Source organism: Pelodiscus sinensis, chromosome 14 (assembly GCF_049634645.1).
Source record: "Pelodiscus sinensis isolate JC-2024 chromosome 14, ASM4963464v1, whole genome shotgun sequence".
Taxonomy (NCBI): Eukaryota; Metazoa; Chordata; order Testudines; family Trionychidae; genus Pelodiscus; species Pelodiscus sinensis.
The window spans coordinates 35,540,586-35,562,744 of NC_134724.1; the positions used below are offsets into that span (position 1 = coordinate 35,540,586).

Consider the following 22,159-nt stretch of genomic DNA (forward strand, 5'->3'; position numbering starts at 1 on the left):
GTTGTTATGCTTTCTTTTACATATGGTCTGTTCTCCAAGTTGAATAAACTGATCTTCACACTCCAATAAAAACCATCATAAGTTGGCTGTGTCAGAATTCTAACTGTCACCAACTTGGCATTCAGAGGGAGGGATGTTAAAAAGCCGTTATGTAATCATGTAACCCACCAGTGGGCAAAAGGGCCTCTGGGCTGCATGTGGCCTGCCAAGTGGGTTGATCCAGCCTGCAGAGCTCCTCTGTCCCCTGGCCAATCTGGGTTTAGGGTCTAGGGCAGGCATGTCCAAAGTCTGGCCCGCAGGCCAATTGTGGCCCGTGTTCCAATTTAATACGGCCCCCGCTTCCTCCCCCTCTCCTGACACCCCGGCGCTCTTTTGAACTGGCGTGCCCAGTGCGCCGCTTCCAGCCGCCGCCACCCATGGCCTCCGCTGTCCTAGAGCCTGCCCTGTAGGGCACGTCCGCAGCCCCGCTCAGCTGCGGGTTCACCCTGCCGCCGTGAGGCCGGCGTGCCCTGTGCTCTCTGCCCGCCTCCGACCCTGCAGGCCCTCTGCCTTGGGGCTGAGTATGCAGGGATGGCCCTCGCATGTTCACTTCTTCAAATCTGGCCCTCTTTGAAAAAAGTTTGGGCACCCCTGGTCTAGGGAGTGCATGGTGCTAGTCAACCCTGGCAGTTGACTCTGGGTGCATAAGGACAGGGAGCAAGAGACTTGGCATGCTCTGCCCCCTGCTAATCAGAGCATGGGGGTGGGGGAGCACAGTCTCCCACTGCCAGTGGTTAGGGCACCTAGAGGGACAGTCTGGGTGGCCCCCAGTCAAAATTAATATCCACCCTGATGTAACAACTTATAATCTTAGCGGCTATGTGTTGCAGGCACTGGAGCAAGGCTGGCAGCCAGTATTCACCTGGAGCAAACTCCCAGCTGTGTGATCCACTCACAGGGAGCAGGTTCTGCTCTGCTGTATAAGTTTTATACTGCAGAGCACCAGCGTGGGGTGGCAGCTGACCCACCTGCCAGCCCCTTCCTGATAGAGGCAGCTGTGGGGGGGCAGTAGCTGTCTTGATGGGAGCTGGGCTGGGAGTAGCATGTAATTGTTAAGGGTAAGTTCTTTCCTGTCAGTTAACCATTTAAACAGTTACCCTGATCTAAAGGGCTGATGCCTCAAGCACAGTTTCAGGATACATCTACTCCTAAGTAGAGAATAAATTCTTTAGATATTTATGGTGATGTGGCATCAGCTATAACCCTCATAATACTTCCTTTGTGAAAGACAACCAAGAGGAACCATTCACAAATAGTGAAAGACATGAGAGAGAGAGAAAGCACTTTTGTTTCCAGTCTTATTGCAAAGGAAGCTTAATGTTCCTCCTTCTGTTGTAAGGAAGGAGATCTAAAAGTAAAGTCAGTAACGTTTTAGATGTACAACTTTGCTGTTGTTCAGAGAATACTTTTAAGGTTGCCTATAGCTGAATGGCATGGGGGTGGAGTACCTTACTATTCCCCATGCTAGGTAGCTGAAGATGGCTTGGTACAAGTCTAACACTATGACCATGCAGAGGTAGGTATCCTGGGAAGGGTAATCCTTGCAATGAAGATAGAGATTTTTTTTCCTACATATAGTAAAATAAGTCCCATGGTCAAAATGGCAGTTTTTGGGCTTCGAGATGGGCAGATACTAGACCAGTGTTTCTTAAACTCTGTTCTGTGGCACACCAGTGTGCTGAGAGGCAGTAGGAGGTCTGACACAGAACAGAATTCAAAATGGCCATCCTTAAAGGGGCAGGCAAATTTTTTTCTAACTTTCCCCAACCCTTTTTTCCCCTCTAACTTTCCCCTGGCCTTTTTACATTTTTTTGCTTAACAAAAAAATACTTGGTGTTCCTCATTTTAAAAAAAAAACTTTGGTGTTCCTCGGTATTAAAGTTTAAGAAACATTGTATTAGACCTTAATATTTGCTGTTTCCTTCAAATGGTTTCGATAGCCTACCCTATCATGGTGAAGTGTGACTTCATAACCAGTTTAGCAGCTATCCCTGTACAAGAGATCCAGACTGATTATTCAGTTTCCCCTGATCCTGGATCATGCAAAGTCTTTTTAAAAGGTCTTGTTCCAGGGGTGGAGGGATAGTTATCTTTACAAGCTGCAAAAAGCTGAGATCAAACCAGCTGACTATCTCCCAGCTTCAGGCTGCCCCAAACAACCTCACCTCTTGTTACCAATTAATACCCCATTTACTTACTGCTTTAACTCCCCAGGTCCCTTCTAGCACATCCCCCAACTTTTTTGTGTCTGTGTGCCTTTTGGCTAGCTTTCCCTCCTTGCTGTCTAGTTTCTGCCTGTATTTCCCTTGGTCCCTCAGTCACTCCTAAGACCGTCCTTTCTCAGGGACTGCCTTGAGTGGGATCCCACTTCAGCTAGGATCAGCCTCCTAGAATGCAGGTACCCATCCTAAAATGCTGCCTTGGATCACGGTGTTGAGGCTCAAGTGGTGTCCTGTATGGCAGGAGCCCTATAGGTGAGGCAGGTTCGAGGCAATGCTCTAAGCAGGTTTTCTGGTTAGTTGTGCAAGTGTATAACCATAAAGATGTGGTCTATATTGCACTGCATGATGGCAAGATTCATTGTCTTTTCCAAGGCAGGGAGAGCTGTGCTTTGTTACATCCCTATCTCTTGAATTGCAGGCTCGGAATACTTCCCTAGCTGCCGCCCCCTCCATCTCGAGAGGAATGGGGATCCCACAGGCCTCTAGCTCTGGATTTGCTAACTTGCCCAGGTCACGCCCAGCTGTTGAGATAGGCCGGAGGATCAAGATTGTGTAGCCCTACATCTCCAACTGTAGTACTTGGAAACATGACAGTCTCGGAGGCAAAATTCCCTCACCCACCTATAGACCCTGCACTTGTTCCTGCTAATTTGTGGTTAATCTACAATGTTGCTACAAGAAGCCACTTCTTAGAACTGGTGAGTGCAGGCAAGAATGGCCCATGGGGAATGAGCTTTATCTGAAAGGGCTGAGGAGTGTCTCCAGTTCCTCTACAAACATGCATTTCTGAGGCCATGTGGGTAAGGGAATAATTGTCCATCCTCTAGATCAGGGGTTCCCAACCTTTTTCGGTCCCCATACCTCTTTGGCTCTTAGTAAACCCTCTATTCAAAAAGAAAGGAAATAAATTCTAGACTCTAGAATCCACAACTTTTTCACGGACACTACTACTTTTGGAGTCTTTCAATTAGGATAATCTAGTTATTTACCAAATATTCCCTGGATCCACTTGACAAGCTTTTCATACCCCCTGGGGGTACGCATACCCTGCTCTAGGGGTACATCTACCCTGTAGCCTTGTGCAAAAGCTTATGCAAATGAAGCTTGGCATGGAATATTGCCATGCTTCATTTGCATAATTAACAAGCAGCCATTTTTGCACAAAAAGATGTGTAGCTGGCTCCTTTTTGTGCAAAAACCCCCTCTTGCACAAGAGTCGTTCTTCCTGATTTTTTTTTGGAAGACAGTGGAAACCAGGCTTGTTACCAGCAGTTTCTCATGCATCTTTAATGAGGTGGGGGGGAGGGGATAAAATTTTCCCTTTTCAGTGTGGGACTCAATTGTTACCTGTTTTAATGACAATAAATTATACTCATTACCTCTAAACGAGTTTGGGGGAGGAGGTGAGGTTTGTTAACACAAGCAAACATGCATTTCAGGAAGTGACACTTTAGTGGTTTTGGAGGCTCTTAATGGGAGACTATTTTAAAAGAAACCACTAAAAGATTCAAACACACAACATGAACAGAAATATTATTTGTATTGCAATAGTACCTAGAGCAGTCTGAACTCGGGGATCCTATGGGCAAGATGTGCAAACACAGCAAAAACAAAATGGTCCCGTGCCCTCAAAGAGCCTGCAATCTAATCCAAACATGAACATAACTATCTTTTTTGACAAAGTCCTGCAAGATATTTTCATAAGCAAACTAGGGCAATGTGATCTCCATGAAGTTACTGAAAGGAAGATGCATATCTTCTTGAAAGACTGTTTAAAGAATAGTAATGGTTTTGAGGGGGATTCCACAGCATACAGTCCTCAGTCTGGTACTAGTCAATGAATGACTTGGCTAAGGCAATGGTGAGTATACATATAACACTTGCAGATGACTGCCAGCTGTGAAGGGTTCTAAGCAGTTTGAAGGACAGAATTAGAATTCAAAATGATGCTGACAAATTGGAGAATTGGTCTGAAATCAACAAAATGAAACGCAAAAAAGAAAAGTGCAAAGCACTTCATTTAGGAAGGAAAAATCAAATGCATAGCTGCAAAATGGAATTGCTGGCTCAGCAGTGGTACTGCTGAAAAGAACCTGCCGGTGATAGTGGATTTAAAACTAAATAATATAATGCAGCTGTGGGGGGAAGGAAGGGGTGTCTGTGAACAGGAATGTCATACATAAATCATAGGAGGTAATTGTGCTCTGCACATCACTGGTGAGGTCTCAACCAGATTACTGTGCCCAATTCTGGGCTCTACACTTTTGGGAAAGAGCTGAACAAATTGGAGAGAGTCCTGAGAAAAGCCAATAAAAATGTTAAAAGTTTAAACAAATCTGGCATAAGGGAAGGTTTAAAAACTGGGCAAGTTTAGCCTTGAGAAAAGGAGATTGAGGAGGGACGTTATAGTCTCCAAATATGTTAAGTCCAGTTTTCATGTTGGAAAACATCACAACTATACATATAAAATCAGGGGGACTAAATTAGCTGTTATCACTCGAGAGAGAGATCTTGGAATCATTGTGGACAGTTCTATGAAAAATCCACTCAAAGTGCAGCAGCAACGTAAAAAGAAAACAGAACATTAGGAATGATTTTAAAAGGGATAGAGGCAATGAAATATTCTGTCTTACTCTCTATATGAATTGATGGTACACTCTCATCTCAACTCAAAAGATCTCTTGGCAATGGAAAAAGTTCAGAAAAGGGCAACATCGGAAGCCTGCTAAACAACCAGTTGGGCCCCTGGATGATCGAGATGCTAAAAGAGCATACAAAGAGGACAAGGTAATTGTGGAGAAATTAACTGAATTCTTTGCTTCAGTCTTCATGGCTGAATATGTTAGGAAGATTCCCAAACTTGAGCCATTCTTTTTGGATGAAAAATCTGAGGCATTGTCCTAGACTGAAGTGTTATTAGAGGAAGTTTTGGAACAAAGTGGTAAACTTGCAGTAACAAGTCACCAGGACCGGATGGCATTCACCCAAGAGTTTTGAAAGAACTCAAATGTGAAATTGAGGAACTATTAACTGTGGTTTGTAACTGATCCTTTAAATCAGCTTCCGTACCTAATGACTAAAAGATAGCTAATGTGATCCTGGCAATTACAGACCGGTAAGTCTAATGTCAGTACCAGGCAAATTAGTTGAAACTATAGTAAAGAATAAAATTATCAGAAACATAGATGAACATAATTTGTTGGGGGAAAGTCAACATGGTTTTTGTAAAGGGAAATCATGCCTTAATCATCTACTAGAGTTCTTTGGAGGGGGGGGGGGGTTAATAAACGTGGAAAAGGAGGATCCAGTGGATATAATATACTTAGATTTCCAGAAAGCCTTTGACAAAATGGCTCTTTACTCAAGTTAGTTGTCATGAGATAAGAGAGAAGGTCCTCTCATAGATTGATAACTGGTTGAAAGGAAACAAAGGGTAGGAATAAATGATCAGTTTTCAGAATGGAGAGAGGTAACTAATGTGTCCCCCAAGGGTCTGTACTGGGACCAATCCTAATCAATATATTTCTAAATGATCTGGAGAAAGGGGTAAACAGTGAGGTGTCAAAATTTGCAGATGATACCAAACTGCTCAAGTTAGTTAAGACCAAAGCAGACTGTGAAGAGCTTCAGAAAGATCTCACAAAAATAAGTGATTGGGCAACAAAATGGCAAATGAAATTTAATGTTGATAAATGTAAAGTAATGGACATTAGAAAAAAATAATCCCAACTATAAATACAATATGATGGGGACTCATTTAGCTATTACTACTCAAGAGAGATCTTGGGAGTTGTTGTGGATAGTTCTCTGAAAACATCCACTCAGTGTGCAGCGGCAGTCAAAAAAGCAACCAGAATGTTAGGAACAATTTTAAAAGGGATAGAGAATATCTTATTGCCTCTATATAAAACCATGCTGCATCCACGTCTTGAATACTACATATAGGTGTGGTTGCCTCATCTCAAAAAAGATTTCTTGGCATTGGAAAAGGTTCAGAAAAGGGCAACAAAATAATTAGTGGTTTGGAATGGGTACCAAATGAAGATTAAAAAGACTGGGACTTTTCATCTTAGAAAATTGGAGACTAAGGGGTGGGGGGGATAGGCTAGAGGTCTATAAAATCATGACTGGTGTGGAAAAAGTGAATAAGGAAAAATTATTGACTTGTTACCATAACATAAGAACTAGGGATCACCAAATGAAATTAATAGGCAGCAGGTTTAAAACAGACAAAAGGAAGTTTTTCTTCACACAGCATATGGTCGGCCTGTGGAAATCCTTGCTAGAGGAGGTTGTGAAGACAACAGGGTTCAAGAAAGAGCTAAATAGATTCATGGAGGTTAGGTCCATCAACGGCTATCAGCCAGGACAGGTAGGAATGGTGTCCCTAGTGTCTGTTTGTCAGAGGCTGGAAATGGGTGACAGCGCAGCGATCACTTGATTCCCTGTTTGGTTCATTCCCTCTGGGACATCTGGCGTTGGCCACTGTCAGCGGACAGGACGCTGGGCGAGATGGGCCTTTGCTCCGACCCAGTCTGGCCATTCTTGTTCTGTTACAAATAGGGTGGGGATCAGTTGTTCTCGGTGTCCACTGAAGGCAGGAGAAAAAGTTAATGAGATTGACCTGCAACAAGGGTAATTGAGCAGAGATATTAGAAAAATCTACCTATGAGGAGAGTTAAGCCCTGGAAGAGGCTTGCAAGGAAGGGCTGTGGAATTCCCATCGCTGGAAGTTTTTAAAACCAGGTTGGATAAACCCGCCAGGGGTTTACTTGGTGACCCCCAAACTAGAACCGCTCGTTGAGCTACCTGGTGGGAAACCAGGGTCAGAATCTCAGGCCCAACCTCCCTCTACCCAGGCTGGCAGGGACTGCATGTGCCATTGCACTAGAAGCCAAATCAATCAAAGCCAGTGGTGTAGAGGGAAAGCAGCCCTGGGTCCTGGCCAGGGTTGGCTGTCAGCACGCCATGAGGAATGATCCGTGGCTGCAGGACTACAGATGTCGCAGGACTAGAGAGCTCCAGCAGCAGAGGTTGCCAGTGGCTCAGAGCAGTTTGGCAGCAGGGCCAGCAGAGCAGTGGAGGCTGCAGGGCACCAGAACCTGCAGCCGGTGGGGCAGGGAAGCTGGCAGCAGGGCTGGAGCTCATGGGGCAGCAGAGCCTGCAGCTGGCAGCGCCAGCAGGATGAAGGGGCTGCCAGGGAACTGCAGCAGAGCAGCCACAGCTTTTGTGGGGGGTGGGGGAGTAGCAGTTGAGAGCTCTGACATGGCTGCTGGGGAGAGGAGCCATGTGGGGAGGTTGGTACCCCCTCTCCCAAGGACCAGTCAGGCCTTGAGGGTGCTGGACCAGGTAGGTCCAACCTGTAGTGATGGAAAACTAAGGGAAGACTTATGCTTGTCTACACCATCATTCCTAGCCCCCTGGGGGTTCAGTTACCACATGGCCACCACCGACCAGAGATGAAATACAGCTCAGTCTTACCACGTAGGTGGGATATATTAACCCTCTATGCATCCTACAGGGATGTTTCCTAAAGGACTTCTGGAGTGTAGCACCACCAGCTCCTGTGTTTTCAGAGCCGGACATTTGGCCCTGACCCTGCAAGTGATCCCCTCACCCCCAAAAAGAACCCCTGACTCGAGTGCACATTGGGGATAAGGCTCCCAACTAGTGGATTGAGTTCTGGGATCACAGCCGTTAAGCTGTGGTTTTGTAATGCCTGGCAAGCAAGCTGGCCTCATGCTGCCTCCATTTCAACACCGTATTAGGAGAGGGAAGCAAGCTCCCATCTTCTGTAACCCTGCTGCAAAGCAAGTCTGTGTCATTCCACAGTAGGTACTGCAGTCAGCACCCCATCCACAGCAGAGTATAGACAATGAAGAGCCCCTCATAGGCTGCATTAGCCTCTGAATCAGGCTCAAAGTCCCCACTTTATTTATAGTCTAATGCTCCCAGGCATTTTCTTGGAGGGTTGAACAATTGCAAGCAGCCTCTTGGCTGCCTGTCAGCTGTCTGGCACTTAAGAACTCTCCCTGTATCAAGTGCCTACCAACCACTCCTGCTACAGTTGGGAACAGAACAGCAGCCTCCCCTTCATCTCCTCCCCCACCCCAATAGAGTTGTTCACCGAGGGTCTGTCTGCACAGCAAAATTTCAAAATAATTTTCCTAGCGTCTACACAGCCAAACCACTATTTCAAAATTAATTCGAAATAGTAGAGCGCTTATTTCAAATTTGGTAAACCTCATTCTGTGAGGAATAACACCAAATTCGAAATAGCTATTTCAAAATAAGTGCTGTGTAGACACTTATTTCAAAATAGGGGGCTTCCAGCCTTCCCAGGGTGCCCTGGTGGCCACTCCGGCCTCAACCAAGAACACTTCTCTTCCCCCCCCCCCCCCCCGCCCTTAAAGAGGTAGACTCTGGCCCCGACCCAGTGGTCCCAAAATATGAGCCAGCAAGCCACTGGCAGCCAGCCCTCCACCGCTCCTCACAAGCAGTCTGCCAGCTTTCAAGACCTGCCAGGACTCCGAGAAGACAGGTACCTTTCTGGTCCAGGGTGGAGATCATGGACCTTATTCCCAGGAGCAGGTTTGCATGACAATCAAGTTGGTCTGGCATGGCCACCTACCCTGAAAGCCCCCCCACCCTTCCCCCTTCCAGCTCTGCCTCCTTTCCCCAGTTTCATTCCCTCCTCCCCACTTGTTAAAGAGTTTGTGTTCATGAAAATGTGTATTTTGACATAAGGAAGGGAGGGGTAAGTGGAAGGATGAGGGAGGAATGAGGCACAAGCTCCCAGGCTGTGTCTATACTGCACCCCTTTTCTGGAAAAGGGGATGCAGATGAGACAAGTCAGAATTGCAAATGAAGTGGGGGATTTAAATATCCCCCGCTTCATTTGTATAAACATGGCTGCCACTTTTTTCTGGCTCAGGGCTTTGCCGGAGAAAAGCACCAGTCTAGACGGGATCTTTTGGAAAATAAAGCCTTTTCTGAAAGATCCCTTATTCTTCTTAAAATCAGGAATAAGGGACCTTTTGGAAAAGGCTTTATTTTGGTCCAATAAATAGACCAGCAGCTTGAGTCAAGACTGCCAGGTTCTGCTTGGCTCTACAGGGCAAGCTCAAGCAAGTCATTTTCCCCTCAGTCTCATCCCCATTTTTGCAGGGGTTAAGACACCAGGTGGATAGTCTCAACTGGTGCTCAGGCAGGTCCATAGTTACTTTGCTGTATCAGTTCCTAAATGACAGGGACATAGAAATGTGTTTAAGCATTGTAGACTTTAATACAAAGAGTCAAAGTTTGATAACCAGGAACCACCAGGCCAGCACTTTAAGTGTGGCCTTATTCCCAGGCCAGCTGGCATTTGCTTAGGTTGGCTAGTCATTCCTGTCTAGACTGCTTGTAGGCAATGAAATATGGCTGAGAAATTCCTCATGGAATGATTCAACCCAGGGCACACAATGAGTGAAAAACCAAGGATATATGCTACCATATAAAATGAATTACGAGATTCTGCATTAACATGAGCTTTTTGCTCCTTTTCTCCCCCCCCCCCCCAAGTATCTGGAGTGCTTTTAGTCTGAAAAGGAGAGCAAATAAGTTTTACCACCAACCATTCAGACCAGCTCAAGAAGTGCCCTCCACCCCCATCAACTACTCAATTAACCAAGAGTTAACACCCCTAATTAGGACATCCCAGTTTTCTTGAAAACGACATATAGCTATCTGAATGGATGTCTATTGCAGGTTCTCGTATCTTAGTTGAAGTAGCAGAATGGACCTTTAAGTCAAAAAAAGGAAATTTTCAAAAAGCTAAAAAATGTTTACAAAAGAGCAGCCTAAAAACCCATCCTAATTCCACTTATTAGCAAGTTTCCCAGTTTTGACTCAGCTCACAGAAACAGTACCACACATTTTAAACCACAGAAATTTATTAGTTTGCCTTGAACAAGGAGCTGTCAATCGTATTACAGTTATCAGCTGTCGGGTTAGTTACAAATCTACTTGTGAGATGCCATTACATCAGAGTTACAGAGTAAAGCCAACAACCCTTAGCCTAGTCTCCAGCCCCAGGGAATTTATAGCTCAAGAGGGGAAAATAGAGGATCACTACAGCCAGCCACAGGAGAACTAAAGCCTAACAGGTAACTCTCTCTCTCTCTGCTAATACTGTTCACGGTAACCTTGGTCACACGTGCCCCACCTGTAACAGAGCTTAAGATGCACAGGGTATAGTTACTACACAGTACATCAAAGGAAGAGTCAAGTTAAACGTAAGGGGAGGCGAGTAAGTCAAACAATATTGGTCCAACATGAAAGGCTTTTTAAGGGCAAAGGTTACAAAGAACTACTCCATTTGGTAAATACATTGGCCCCAACCAGGATACCCGAAGTAACCCCATCGGCAGAGGCCGAGCGCACCTGCCGGGACCCTCTTTAGAAGCACTTGCGATGGACAATGGATGGGCCAGACTCATCGTACTCCTGCTTGCTGATCCACATCTGCTGGAAGGTGGAGAGAGAAGCCAGGATGGAGCCACCGATCCAGACGGAGTATTTACGCTCTGGCGGGGCAATGATCTTGATTTTCATAGTGCTGGGTGCCAGGGCCGTGATCTCCTTCTGCATTCGGTCAGCGATGCCAGGATACATGGTGGTCCCGCCGGACAGCACGGTGTTGGCATAGAGGTCCTTTCGGATATCCACGTCACACTTCATGATGGAGTTGAAAGTGGTCTCGTGAATGCCACAGGACTCCATCCCCAGGAAGGAGGGCTGGAAGATGGCCTCGGGGCACCGGAACCTCTCGTTGCCAATAGTGATCACCTGCCCGTCAGGCAGCTCGTAGCTCTTCTCCAGGGAGGAAGAGGAAGCGGCCGTGGCCATCTCCTGCTCGAAGTCCAGGGCGACGTAGCAGAGCTTCTCCTTGATGTCGCGCACAATTTCCCTTTCGGCCGTGGTGGTGAAGCTGTAGCCCCTCTCGGTCAGGATCTTCATGAGGTAGTCGGTCAGGTCCCGGCCGGCCAAGTCCAGACGCAGGATGGCGTGAGGCAGGGCGTAGCCCTCGTAGATCGGCACCGTGTGGGTGACCCCGTCCCCGGAATCCATGACGATACCGGTGGTTCGTCCGGAGGCGTACAGGGACAGCACGGCCTGGATGGCCACGTACATAGCCGGGGTGTTGAAGGTCTCAAACATGATCTGCGTCATCTTCTCCCGGTTGGCCTTGGGATTCAGGGGGGCTTCGGTGAGCAGGACGGGGTGCTCCTCGGGGGCAACCCGCAGCTCGTTGTAGAAGGTGTGGTGCCAGATCTTCTCCATGTCGTCCCAGTTGGTGACGATGCCGTGCTCGATGGGATACTTCAGGGTGAGGATGCCTCTCTTGCTCTGGGCCTCGTCGCCCACGTAGCTGTCCTTCTGCCCCATGCCCACCATGACCCCCTGGTGCCTGGGGCGCCCCACGATGGAGGGGAACACGGCTCGGGGGGCATCGTCCCCAGCAAAGCCGGCCTTGCACATCCCGGAGCCGTTGTCGACAACGAGGGCGGCAATTTCCTCATCGGCCATCTTGATTCAGTCTGCGGGAGACACAACGAGGGACAGAGGCGGGTTAGGGCCGCGCCCGGCCGCTCCCCCCGCCAGCCCGACGGAAGCGGCCGCGCGGGCGGCGGAACCAAGATGGAGGATCGGAAACCAGCGCGCGGCTCGGAGCCCGGAACAGGGCGGGGCCCTCCCTGGCGGCGGGCTCCAGCCGCGCTGCCGCCGGCCCCAGCGACGAGCCCCCGCCGGGCCGCAGCGGAAGTGGGGCGAGCACGCGCACATGGGCCCAGCGCCGGGCCCCGCTCGCCACCCGCCGCCCCCAGGACCCGGACACCCGCCAGCGCCGGGGGGGGGGGGGGGGGTCACGAGCCCAAAAGCCGCGGGCGGCGGGACGGGCCGCAGCGGAAGTAGTTCTCCTTCCCTTGCGCCCCGCCCCCCGGGCACCCGACCAGCCCCGGCCCCGCCCTTGGGGCACAGAAACGCCAGCCCGGCCCGGTACCTGCGGCTGCTCACTCACGACCGGCACCAGCTACAACCGCCGTCTCCTCCCACAGCCACCACGCGCTCCGCTTTATGCCCAACGGAACCGGAAACCCGCCGCCGTCCCCGCGCGCCCATTGGCTGCCGTGTTCCCGCCCCGCCTCTTTCCTCCCTCCCAGTCAGAACTGCCGGGCGCGAGCTAGGCTCGTGCCCCGCAGGGGAAGCCGCGCTGCATGCCGGGAGCTGTGGGTGCGCCATGTGGTAAGCCCGGGTTGGGTCTCGGCCTGTAAACTGCAGTTCCCAGCATGCAGCGCGCGGAGCCTGCCGGCATTTCCTGTTTCCGGAGACGGCGGTCAGGTGAGTGTAAACATCAGTGTCGATCCTGCCCCGGGCCCCCCGCTCCTGGCGCCGCTGGGGGGCGGGGCTTGGGGTCCGACAGAGACCCCCGTTCTCGGATCCCATGGGCCGGGGCAGGAAAGGCCCCGCCTGGGCCGAGCTGGGCTCCGTGGTGGGGCCCCCGGGCGATTTGGGTTCACGACCCCCCGTGTTGGGGACTAGGGCAGAGGCCCCAGAGCGGGATTCAGGGCGCGGCTGGGTGCAGCCCTCCCAGTGATGTCACCCCGCTGACAGGGTCTCACCTTGGTTTGTTTCCTTCCCTTCGCAGCCTCTTCTAGGTGGTTTCCCCTCCGCGACAGGGAGACGATGTCTTTATCAGAGTGGCACATTGCAGTGAAGCTGGCAGACCAGCCGCTGGCCCCCAAATCCATCCTGCGGCTACCGGAGACCGAGCTGGGAGAGTGCCCTTTGGGTGGGTGCAGCATCTCCTACCTCAAGCAGCTCATCACCGGAAAGCTCCAGGAGTCAGTCCCAGACCCAGAACTCATTGGTGAGTTGCTGCTTGTCTGCAGCACTTGGCCTTCTTAGGCCTGGGAGCATGACCAAATTTCATACAACAGTTTCAACTGGCTAGAGTGTCTTTGCTTCCAGTGTTGCTGTATATAATTCTAGTTATTATAGACACTTTAACCATCTTTATTTTCCAGGTTGGCTTGTAACAAATCCTTCCAAACAGGCAGGATTGTAGCACCTGTCTGTGCTATGAGATGTACTTTGTACCTGACACCAGTAGAACTCTGAGAGGTTGGACAGTTCTTTTAAACCGTGTGATCCTGTGAGGATGCATAGCCAGGCTGGTGTCCTCAGTGTCACGGTCCCCTTGCATTGAAATGTGCACATGATTATGCCATTGACTATTGAAGAGTTGCTACATCATGTGGCAGGCCAATGGTCAGGGCTGGATTAAGTCTTCTGAGGGTCTGGGGCTATTAGATTTTGTGGGGCCCCTCTAAGTTCCAAGGTGGGGCCAAAAATGAGGCATTCAGAGTGTTGAGGGGATAGGGATAGGGCTTTGGTTGTGGGGGGGTAAGGACTTCAGCAGGGGAGTTCAGGCTCTGGAGTGGGGTGCAGGAGGGGGCTCCAGGCTGGGCCCAAGCGGTTTGGAGTGCAGGAGGGGCTCAGGGCAGGAGGTTGGGGTGAGAGTGCAGTGTTTGGGCAGGAATGGGTGCAGTAGGGGAATCAGGGCTGGAGCAGGGGGTTGGGACACAGGTCACTTACCTGGGTCAGCTCCCATTTGGCACAGATCCAAGGGAGAGGAGTGGGCAGGTGGGTCTGAACACTGCCCTGTGCTCACTTGCAGGCCCTGCCCATTGCAGGTCCCATTGACCATGATTGCTGGCCACTGGGGCTGTGGGGGTGGAGTCTGCAGGCGAGAGAAGCGGGTGGACAGAGCTTCCCTGCTCTTGCAGCTCCAGCTTGGCGGGGTGGGGGGGGCAGATGGCAACATGCTCCCCCCCCCCTTTTGCTAGACAGGGATGGAACCCAGGGGCTTTAATGGCTGCAGCCTAGGGCTAAGGAGGGTCTGGAAAAAAATCTGCCTTTTTGGTGGGTTGGCGATCGTTTTGCGGGGCCCCTCCTTAGCCCAGGGCCTGAGCTGCAGCTCCTAAAGCCCCTTAATCTAACCCTGGGGATGGCACACCTGGAACAGTACTTATCCCATACAGTCCAAGGTAGGGGGCTCTCTATAGGAGCAGCCTGTGTTCTAGATCTTTGCTTTCTCTTTCTCAGATCTCATCTACTGTGGCCGCAAGCTGAAGGATGACCAAACACTTGATTTTTATGGCATCCAGTCAGGCTCCACTGTTCATGTCCTGCGCAAGTCATGGCCTGAGCCAGATCAGAAACCAGGTGAGAGAGAGGATGCCTGGATGTGGACTCTTCACTGTGTAGATGTGTGGTGCTGATCCCTTAGGGTACGTCTAAACTACATGGCTCCGTTGACAGAGCCATGTAGATTTGTTTTTTTGGCAAAGGCAAATGAAGCCGCGATTTAAATGATCGCGGCTTCATTTAAATTTACATGGCTGCCGCGCTGAGCCGACAAACAGCTGATCAGCTGTTTGTTGGCTCAGCGTACTAGTCTGGACACTCCCCTGCCAACATCAAAGCCCTTTGTCAGCAGCCCCGGTAAACCTCATCCCACGAGGAATAACGGGGCTGCCGACAAAGGGCTTTGATGTCGGCACAGGAGCGTCCAGACTAGCACGCTGAGCCGACAAACAGCTGATCAGCTGTTTGTCGGCTCAGCGCGGCAGCCATGTAAATTTAAATGAAGCCGCGATCATTTAAATCGCGGCTTCATTTGCCTTTGCCTATAACCCTAATCTACATGGCTCCATCGATGGAGCCATGTAGTCTAGACACAGCCTTATAGTTGAGACAGGGGCACATACTCCTGCTTGCCTCTTGTAGGGTCCCAGGCGTAGTGGAAGGAGGAGAATTCCTTCGGATTGATCTGGTGTCTTCTGTGAAAACTCCAGCTTCAAAGGAAGGGGAGCTCCCTGTGTCTGCTTCATGCTGACATGGGAACTGTGAAAGCATCCCCACTGCGCGTGGAGACAGAACCCTTAAAAGAGTTACAGTCAATTACACTGGTTCTGTTGAGGACCAAAATCCGATCATTCCTTTTACTCTCTTTAATCTGCTTTGGGAGCCTTCAGTGGTCAGCATCGCACCAGGTAAATTAAAGCAGCGACACTGAGATTGCCGTAACAACGAGGAGTCCTGTAGCACCTTAGAGATAAACAGATTTATTAGTGTCTAAGGTGCCCCAGGACTCTCTGTTGTTTTTGCAGGTACAGACTTACACGACCACCCCTCTGAGATTGCAGGATTGGGAATGCTAGGGCAAAGGTCTTTAGATACTCCTCCCCTCCCCCCCCCACCGCACGCCCGTGGCTGTGTCAGGCTGTGTTTGGCTCTCTTGACTGTGAGGAAATAGGTGACAGAAGGGGCAGAGGTAATGAAACTGACCAATGAACACTCTTGATTCTTCCTCCCCGTCTGTTCTGAATGTCTCCCTCAGAGCCTGTGGATAAAGTCGCTGCAGTGAGAGAGTTCCGGCTCCTGCACACTGCCCTGCACAGCAGCCCTGGATACAGAGATGCTGTGAGTGTGGCATATTTCTCACCCCCAAAGCACCCCTCATTCACCATGTGAGACTGAATAAAGGAGAGAGATGGAGGTTAAATCAGGCTACCCCAGTTCCTCGCTGCTGATCTCTTTTGCTTCCTTTGGTAGGTCTTCAAGATGCTGGGGAACAAGGAATCGCTGGATCAGATCATTGTGGCTACCCCTGGCCTCAGCAGCGACCCTGTTGCTCTCGGTGAGTTCAGATGTGGCCAGGCGGTTTAAAGGACGTGGAAGTAGGGGTGCTCTGTGGAACCTGTTGGGAACTCTGGGCTCCAGGAAGAACAGGAAAAGGCAGTTTCTGCAGAGCGGTTTGAATCTGCTCAGGCGTCAGATTTTACGATTGTGCTAGCTATTGCTAACCACACTCGACAAGCTGCTTCTGCTGGAGCAGGCCTGGGCCATAAGGAAGCCAACCTCGCGGGGAGTGTGTACTGAATGTGTCTGCTTTGCATTTGTCCCTTTCAAATGCCACAGCGGATTAATTACCTCTAATCCAGGCCTGGCTAGCCAAGCCGAGTGATCTAGGAGCATCTCTGCATGGCCATATGCAGATTCTAGTAAGGACATGAGTTGCTGCTTTTCCTGGCCCTGAGCCAGAAGAGCAGCTAGTGCTGAGGCAGAGGACTGTTGTAAGCTGCTCCGCAGCAACCACTGTTGGCTCAAAACATGGTCCTTGTGCTTGGGAGCTGATGGGTCATGATGCAGAGTCTTGTAGGGAGGAGGTGGAAGCCTTATACCACCTGGAGAGGAGATGCCACCAGGAATACACGTCACTCCAGTGCCCATGGAGTGTCGTGTGCTTTGGGTCACATGACCGATGCCCCTTTTGTTTCCTGTCCCCGATTCAACCCATTTCCTGGTCTCTTTCAGGCGTCTTGCAGGACAAAGATCTTTTTTCTGTCTTCGCTGACCCAAACATGCTAGACACGTAAGTGCCGGATGGCCAGGGCTGGATCCAAACCACCAGCACCTGTTTGTACAAGTGCACAGGCTGGTTTTTCTTTAAGTCGGAGGCATGGTTATTCCAGCTCTCAACTGCTGGTGCGGACATGGCATTCCAGTGGCTTCAGCTGGGTCAGCGGCTCTCCCTTCCCTTCTTTCTACTTCCTCTTTCGTAGTGGTAGTAGTCTGGGAAAAGACTGAACCCCTGGGGGAAGCGACTAGTCAGCTAGAGTGTCGACTGTCCAGTAAGCATTTGCTTATCGGATAGTTGACTAGTCGTTCACATCCCTAGTGTCCATCGCTGAGCTCCCTGGCTGCACCTTTGGGAGGGCAGGATGAGATGGCTCAAGAGATTGGTACTTCAATGCAGTGGATTTCGCCTCTGCTTCCTGAGTTCAAATCCAGTCCTGGCTGGCCGTGGCTGAAAGTTGCTGCTTGTTGCACAGGGCTCTATGCATGCTGATTGGAGGAGTCTCGGTTCTGGTCCCAGTCTGCATCAGAAACCCATTGCCAAAAAGCGACCCCTCTTGTTGGCCAACTTAGCCGAGTGTAGGGTTGGGTGGGCCAACGGACGGAAATTCCTTTCACCTAGAAACTGGCCTTGTGTCTCTTGAGACACAGCAGCCGGGGGGTGCCAGGCTGTACCCTCTGGAGTGGCTAAAGACAGGACTCAGCCCAGGAATGTCAAACCTCAAATCTTTCACTAGCACCAAATCCACTTAAAATACTTGGAACTAGAAAACGGCCCATGTCTCTTGGGCGGGGGGGCTGGATTCTTACCAGACCAGCTAGGCTGGAGGGATGACATCATCAGGCTGCCAGAGCTGGGATTGGAGATGGTGGTGAAGTACAGCCCATTGGGAAACTGGAAATTGCTGCTCCAGGGACGGGGATGTGTGTGTCTGCCTTCCTGCCCTCAGGTGCCACCTCCGAGTGTCTTGTCTTGTCTCTGCCCAGGCTAATCCCGACTCACCCTGCTCTGGTGAATGCCATCATCCTGGTTCTGCACTCGGTGGCAGGCAGCACATCCCTCCCGGCTCCTGAGACCTCCTCCCGCAGCATGCCCTCCAGCTCCTACAGGGACATGCCTGGTGAGCTCGCCTGTGTGCACGCAGGGTAGAAGAACTGTAGGGTCTACTGATAAACCCAGGGAGTAACTGTTCTTAGCCATCCGGAGACAGGAGGAGCAGGAGGCCTGGCTTATTGACTCAGTAACATGCATCCGTTCGGGGCAGGGAGCAAAGGATTTTCCTTCTCCTCTGGCGCTTGCAGCCTTAAGAAGTAGACCTCACTGATTCCCATATTCTCCAGTTAGAGAGTGGTCAAATTGCTGGGCATGGCAGGCCTGCAGCCATGAAGTAGGGGGTCACCAAATGAAATGAATAGGTAGGAGGTTTAAAACAAACAAAAGGAAGTTTTTCTTCACACAGTGCAGTCAATCTGTGGAACTCCTTGCCAGAGGATGTTGTGAGGGTCAGGACTTTCATAGGGTTTAAAAAAGAGCTAGATAAATTCATGGAAGATAGATCCATCTGTATTTATTAGCCAGGAGGAGTAGGAATGGTGTCCCTAGCCTCTGTTTGTCAGAAATGGGCGATGGGCTGGATCACTTGATGGTTCCCTGTTTTGTTCACACCCTCTGGGGCACCTGGCATTGGCCACTGTGGGCAGACAGGACACTGAGCTGGGTGGACCTTTGGTCTGACCCAGTGTGGCCCTTCTGATGATCTTATGTACTACTCAGTGTCTGTAGGTCTTGTCAGAGCCTAAATGCAATGGAGCCTCTTCACCACATGGGTGTGATTGGGTGGCGGGCTTCCCTCAGAATCAGACCTAAATCAGTTGCGATCCTGGCCCCGTGCTCCTGAAGCCCTTGGTATTTTTTGCCTGAGTAAGGGTGTTAGCTCTGCTGTCCTGGTCTTCGTCTAATTCAGGCAACTTTGCTGCCTCCTAAATTCTCCCTGAGCTTTCACTCGGAGAAATTCTTTTCACAGCTCTATCGAGTGCTGTTGGCACATTGATGTTGTCTGCGCTCCACCCCAGAGGTGACTGCATTTTAGTGTGAGTGGGTGATCCTTCTAAAGTCCAGTCCTCATTTGACCTCTCTGAAGCCATGGGAGATGTAACCGCCTCTGCTGGGAAGGAAGATGGGAGCTGAGATTTTTGCATTATTTGTTTAAGGGCTTGTCTCCACTTGACTGTATTCTCTTCCCTGGGGCAGGTGGCTTTCTGTTTGAAGGTCTCTCTGATGATGAAGATGATTTTCATCAGGTAATGTTAGCAGGGCAGGGGAGGGATCTAGGTTTGGGGGGGAGGGGAGTTGCATTTATAGTCCTATCAGAGACTCTGAAGCTGTCCTTGGGCAGAGTGGTTACAGCACCGGGTTGAGGTTGGAGAGACCTGCATTCGGTCCTCAGCTCTGCCACGACCTTCTGTGCAACCTTGAGTGTGTCGCGTTGCCCTGTGCCTCAGTTTCCCCCTCTGCATTACCTGTCGCCCCTGCCTATGGCGAAGATCAAGGCATTAATGAGTGCGAAGTGCCCAGATCCTGCAGTGAGAGGAGCGGAAAAAGTGTCTAGTTGGGCCCACGTAGTAAGAAATCGGTAGGTCCAGCGGAAGGACGGGGGTCTCCCTGAATGCTGGCACCAAATCCCGTGAGCGCTGTGCAGCGCCTGGGTGGGTGAGACAAGTACGTCTGCTCCAGGCCTCTTTGCTGAGGGACGAGTCCCTGGCTGGGGCGATAGTTTGATTATTCAGCAGGGAGAGAGGAGGGAGACCCTGCTTGGCTGAGGCAGTGTCCCAGCTGCTGGTCAGTTGACAGAATTGCTGGAGAGGCTGCTAATGGCTGGTAGTACCAGTAATTCCCTCTATATTAGGGCTGTTAATAGAATCGTCAAATAACCGCATGAATTCTTATTGGTTACTTGACTATTGTATAGTCCCCGGGGATGGGGCCAATAGCCAGTGTGCTCTGGCCTCTCCTGGAGAGCCCCCTGCCCCTGTCTGCGGGGGGTCCGAGCCCCCCATGATCAGAGTTCTCGTGGGGGCGGGAGGCAGCTGCCATGAAGCGGCTGATGTCTGCGGCGGCCCGGGCTGGCTGCGGACAGAGGCTATTCCAGCAGCAGCCCCTGTCCACAGGGACCCCCCGCAGACCGGGACTGCTACCGCAAAACAGCCTCTGTTCGCCTTGGAGAGAAGCAGCTGCACAGGAGATGGCGGGGGCGGGATGGTGCTGGGGGAACTGGCTTGTAAGCCAGCTGTCCCTCCACACCAGCTCCTGCTTCCCCCTGCCCTTGCTGCCTCTGATACAGAGGCAGCAAGGGGAGGATTCGAGTAGTCGACTCGATTAACCGATAAGCCCAGGCTTTTGGTTAGTCGACTACTCTCTTATCTCCTAATGTATTGCTCTGTCTAATACATCCTGTCAATTCAGAGCTACTCTACATTTTCCTCTTTGTCCCCTTGCATCTGCCAGCCTTGAGCCATGACCGCGAGATGGCCCAGGCTGCAGGCAATCGAACCAGGCAAACCAAACTCTGGGGCTCTGTCGTTGTTTGGAGTTACTGATGCCTGCCCCGCCCCGTAGCATGATCTGCCATCTCTGCAGCCCTCCTGGTGTCTAACCGCAGAGCCCCTGGCTAGTCCTAGGGGTTCTCAGTTGTTGACTCCGTCAGTGACTGTCACAAGACGGGTGTTGGCGGGACGAGCTGAGCCGGGCTCGTTCCAAGGGTGCCGTCCTCGGAACCCTGAGCGCATCTTGAGGGTCTCAGTGAAGTAGATGGTAACTCACGGGCTCTCTCCCGTCCTGGCAGAGCACGAGGTCCACGCCTTCCAGCAGCACGTCTGGGTCCCGCCCAGCATCACTCGGCTACGCGGGCGCTGCTGGACCTCGGCCGATCACCCAGAGCGAGCTGGCAACGGCGCTGGCCCTGGCCAGCACGCCAGAGAGCAGCTCTCACACACCCACCCCCGGCACCCAGGTAGGGCCACAGCGCACATCAGGGAACCCCTCTCTCGGGGCACAAACCGCAGCCTGATGCTGACCACCAAGCACCAATCCCAGCCCAGGGACGTGGCTTTGGGCTAGCCCCTTATGGCAGGCCAGTTCACACCAGGGCTCGGTGTGGTCCCCGCTAGCATTGTCTCCTGTTTTCCAGGGTCACTCCTCGGGCACCTCCCCGATGTCCTCCAGCGTCCAGTCAGGAACTCCTATCACCAACGACCTCTTCAGCCAGGCCCTGCAGCACGCCCTGCAGGCATCCGGGCAACCCGCCATGCAGGCGAGTAACTCGGTCTCCTCCCTTGGGGACCCTGTGACCCACCTCGCCCTGCTCTGATTGCAGCCACTGTCACAGGCCACGCCACATCCAGAGGTGGCTCCGGGGCTGGCCAGAGCTCCCAGCATTAGGTGCTGTGGGGAATGATGCAGACACACCGGAGGAGGAGGGCGTGGGGCAGGACCACTGGACATGGGGCTGCTCCCAGCAGGAGACGCTTAGGCCCCAAGGTGATGGAGGAGTAGACATGCAGACATGGCACTGGTGGCCGTGGAGGGGGATGGGGAATTACTGGAACTTTTTGAGCATTCCCTTAGCTGTCTCTCCTCTCTCTGCAGAGCCAGTGGCAGCCCCAGCTTCAGCAGCTGCGGGATATGGGCATACACGATGACGACCTGAGCCTCCGAGCCCTGCAGGCCACAGGAGGGGACATTCAGGCTGCCCTGGAGCTGATATTTGCCGGCGGGGCACCCTGACCCCCAGCCCAGAGGGCAGAGTGACATGTTCCAGGGATGCTGCTAGGTCAGGATGATGGTGAAGTTCCCCACCTGTCCTGAAACGGAGCATCTCTCTTGCCCTGGGCCACAGGGGGGTGACACAGTTCATGGCAGAGCGGGGCTGGGACCCTGCCTCGGCACTCAGAGACATTCTTCCTGCAGTAACCCCCCAGGCTGTACCCACCCACAGCTAGCTCACTAGATCTCTGTCCAGGCACAGGGAAAGAGCAGCAGCCCCCTGACTCAGGGGATGTGGCAAAGCCCTGGCTGCTACCCTGAGGCGTTTGCCAGCTCCCTCTCCTGCCTGCACTTCCATTCCTGACTCCCAAGAAGCCTGGTCCTGTTGTAGTTCCCCAGTGTTTGAGGCTAATAAAGCCGAATCTCTCTGCTTGTGTCTGTGTGATTATGATCTAGCAGATTCCAGAGCGAGGCAGAGTGGTAGCTGAATGGGAGACCTCCCAGGATCATCCAGATAGCTGAATTACGGCTGATAATTCAGCCAGCAGTTCGCTTCCCCTGGAGCCCATCCCTGGGCGATGTCCCAGGTGCTATCGCTTGATTGAAAGGGTCCAAAATAGCCCTGATCATTTCTGTGCATGAGAGATCGTACCTCATCACAGCGGGTAACGCT

The 22,159-nt window shown here is 51.5% G+C and overlaps 2 protein-coding genes across 2 annotated transcripts; one reads left to right on the plus strand and one right to left on the minus strand.

Annotated features, from left to right (window-relative positions):
* Positions 1 to 10,177: 10,177 nt before the first annotated feature.
* LOC102458214 (actin, cytoplasmic type 5) lies at positions 10,178 to 12,449 on the minus strand. The gene is made up of 2 exons (XM_075897447.1): positions 12,304 to 12,449; positions 10,178 to 11,842 (listed from the first exon to the last, which is right to left on the minus strand). Exon 2 carries the CDS (start codon positions 11,829 to 11,831, stop codon positions 10,701 to 10,703), a length of 1,131 nt encoding a protein of 376 aa, XP_075753562.1. The 5' UTR covers positions 11,832 to 11,842; positions 12,304 to 12,449; the 3' UTR covers positions 10,178 to 10,700.
* Positions 12,450 to 12,455: 6 nt separating this feature from the next.
* On the plus strand, positions 12,456 to 21,916 carry UBL7 (ubiquitin like 7). The gene is made up of 11 exons (XM_075897446.1): positions 12,456 to 12,641; positions 12,949 to 13,170; positions 14,409 to 14,528; positions 15,706 to 15,788; positions 15,921 to 16,005; positions 16,683 to 16,740; positions 17,712 to 17,845; positions 18,976 to 19,025; positions 20,567 to 20,734; positions 20,912 to 21,034; positions 21,370 to 21,916. The coding sequence occupies exons 1-11, from the start codon at positions 12,590 to 12,592 to the stop codon at positions 21,505 to 21,507; spliced, it is 1,233 nt and encodes a 410-aa protein (XP_075753561.1). The 5' UTR covers positions 12,456 to 12,589; the 3' UTR covers positions 21,508 to 21,916.
* Positions 21,917 to 22,159: the final 243 nt, after the last annotated feature.

Bases quoted from the DNA above. Each gene is read 5' to 3' on its own strand.
- UBL7 (XM_075897446.1), top strand. From the start codon at position 12,590: ATGCAGCGCGCGGAGCCTGCCGGCATTTCCTGTTTCCGGAGACGGCGG. The intron at 12,642-12,948 runs GTGAGTGTAAAC...TTCCCTTCGCAG, and splicing joins TTTCCGGAGACGGCGGTCAG to CCTCTTCTAGGTGGTTTCCC. The intron at 14,529-15,705 runs GTGAGAGAGAGG...TGTCTCCCTCAG, and splicing joins TGAGCCAGATCAGAAACCAG to AGCCTGTGGATAAAGTCGCT.
- LOC102458214 (XM_075897447.1), bottom strand. From the start codon at position 11,831: ATGGCCGATGAGGAAATTGCCGCCCTCGTTGTCGACAACGGCTCCGGG.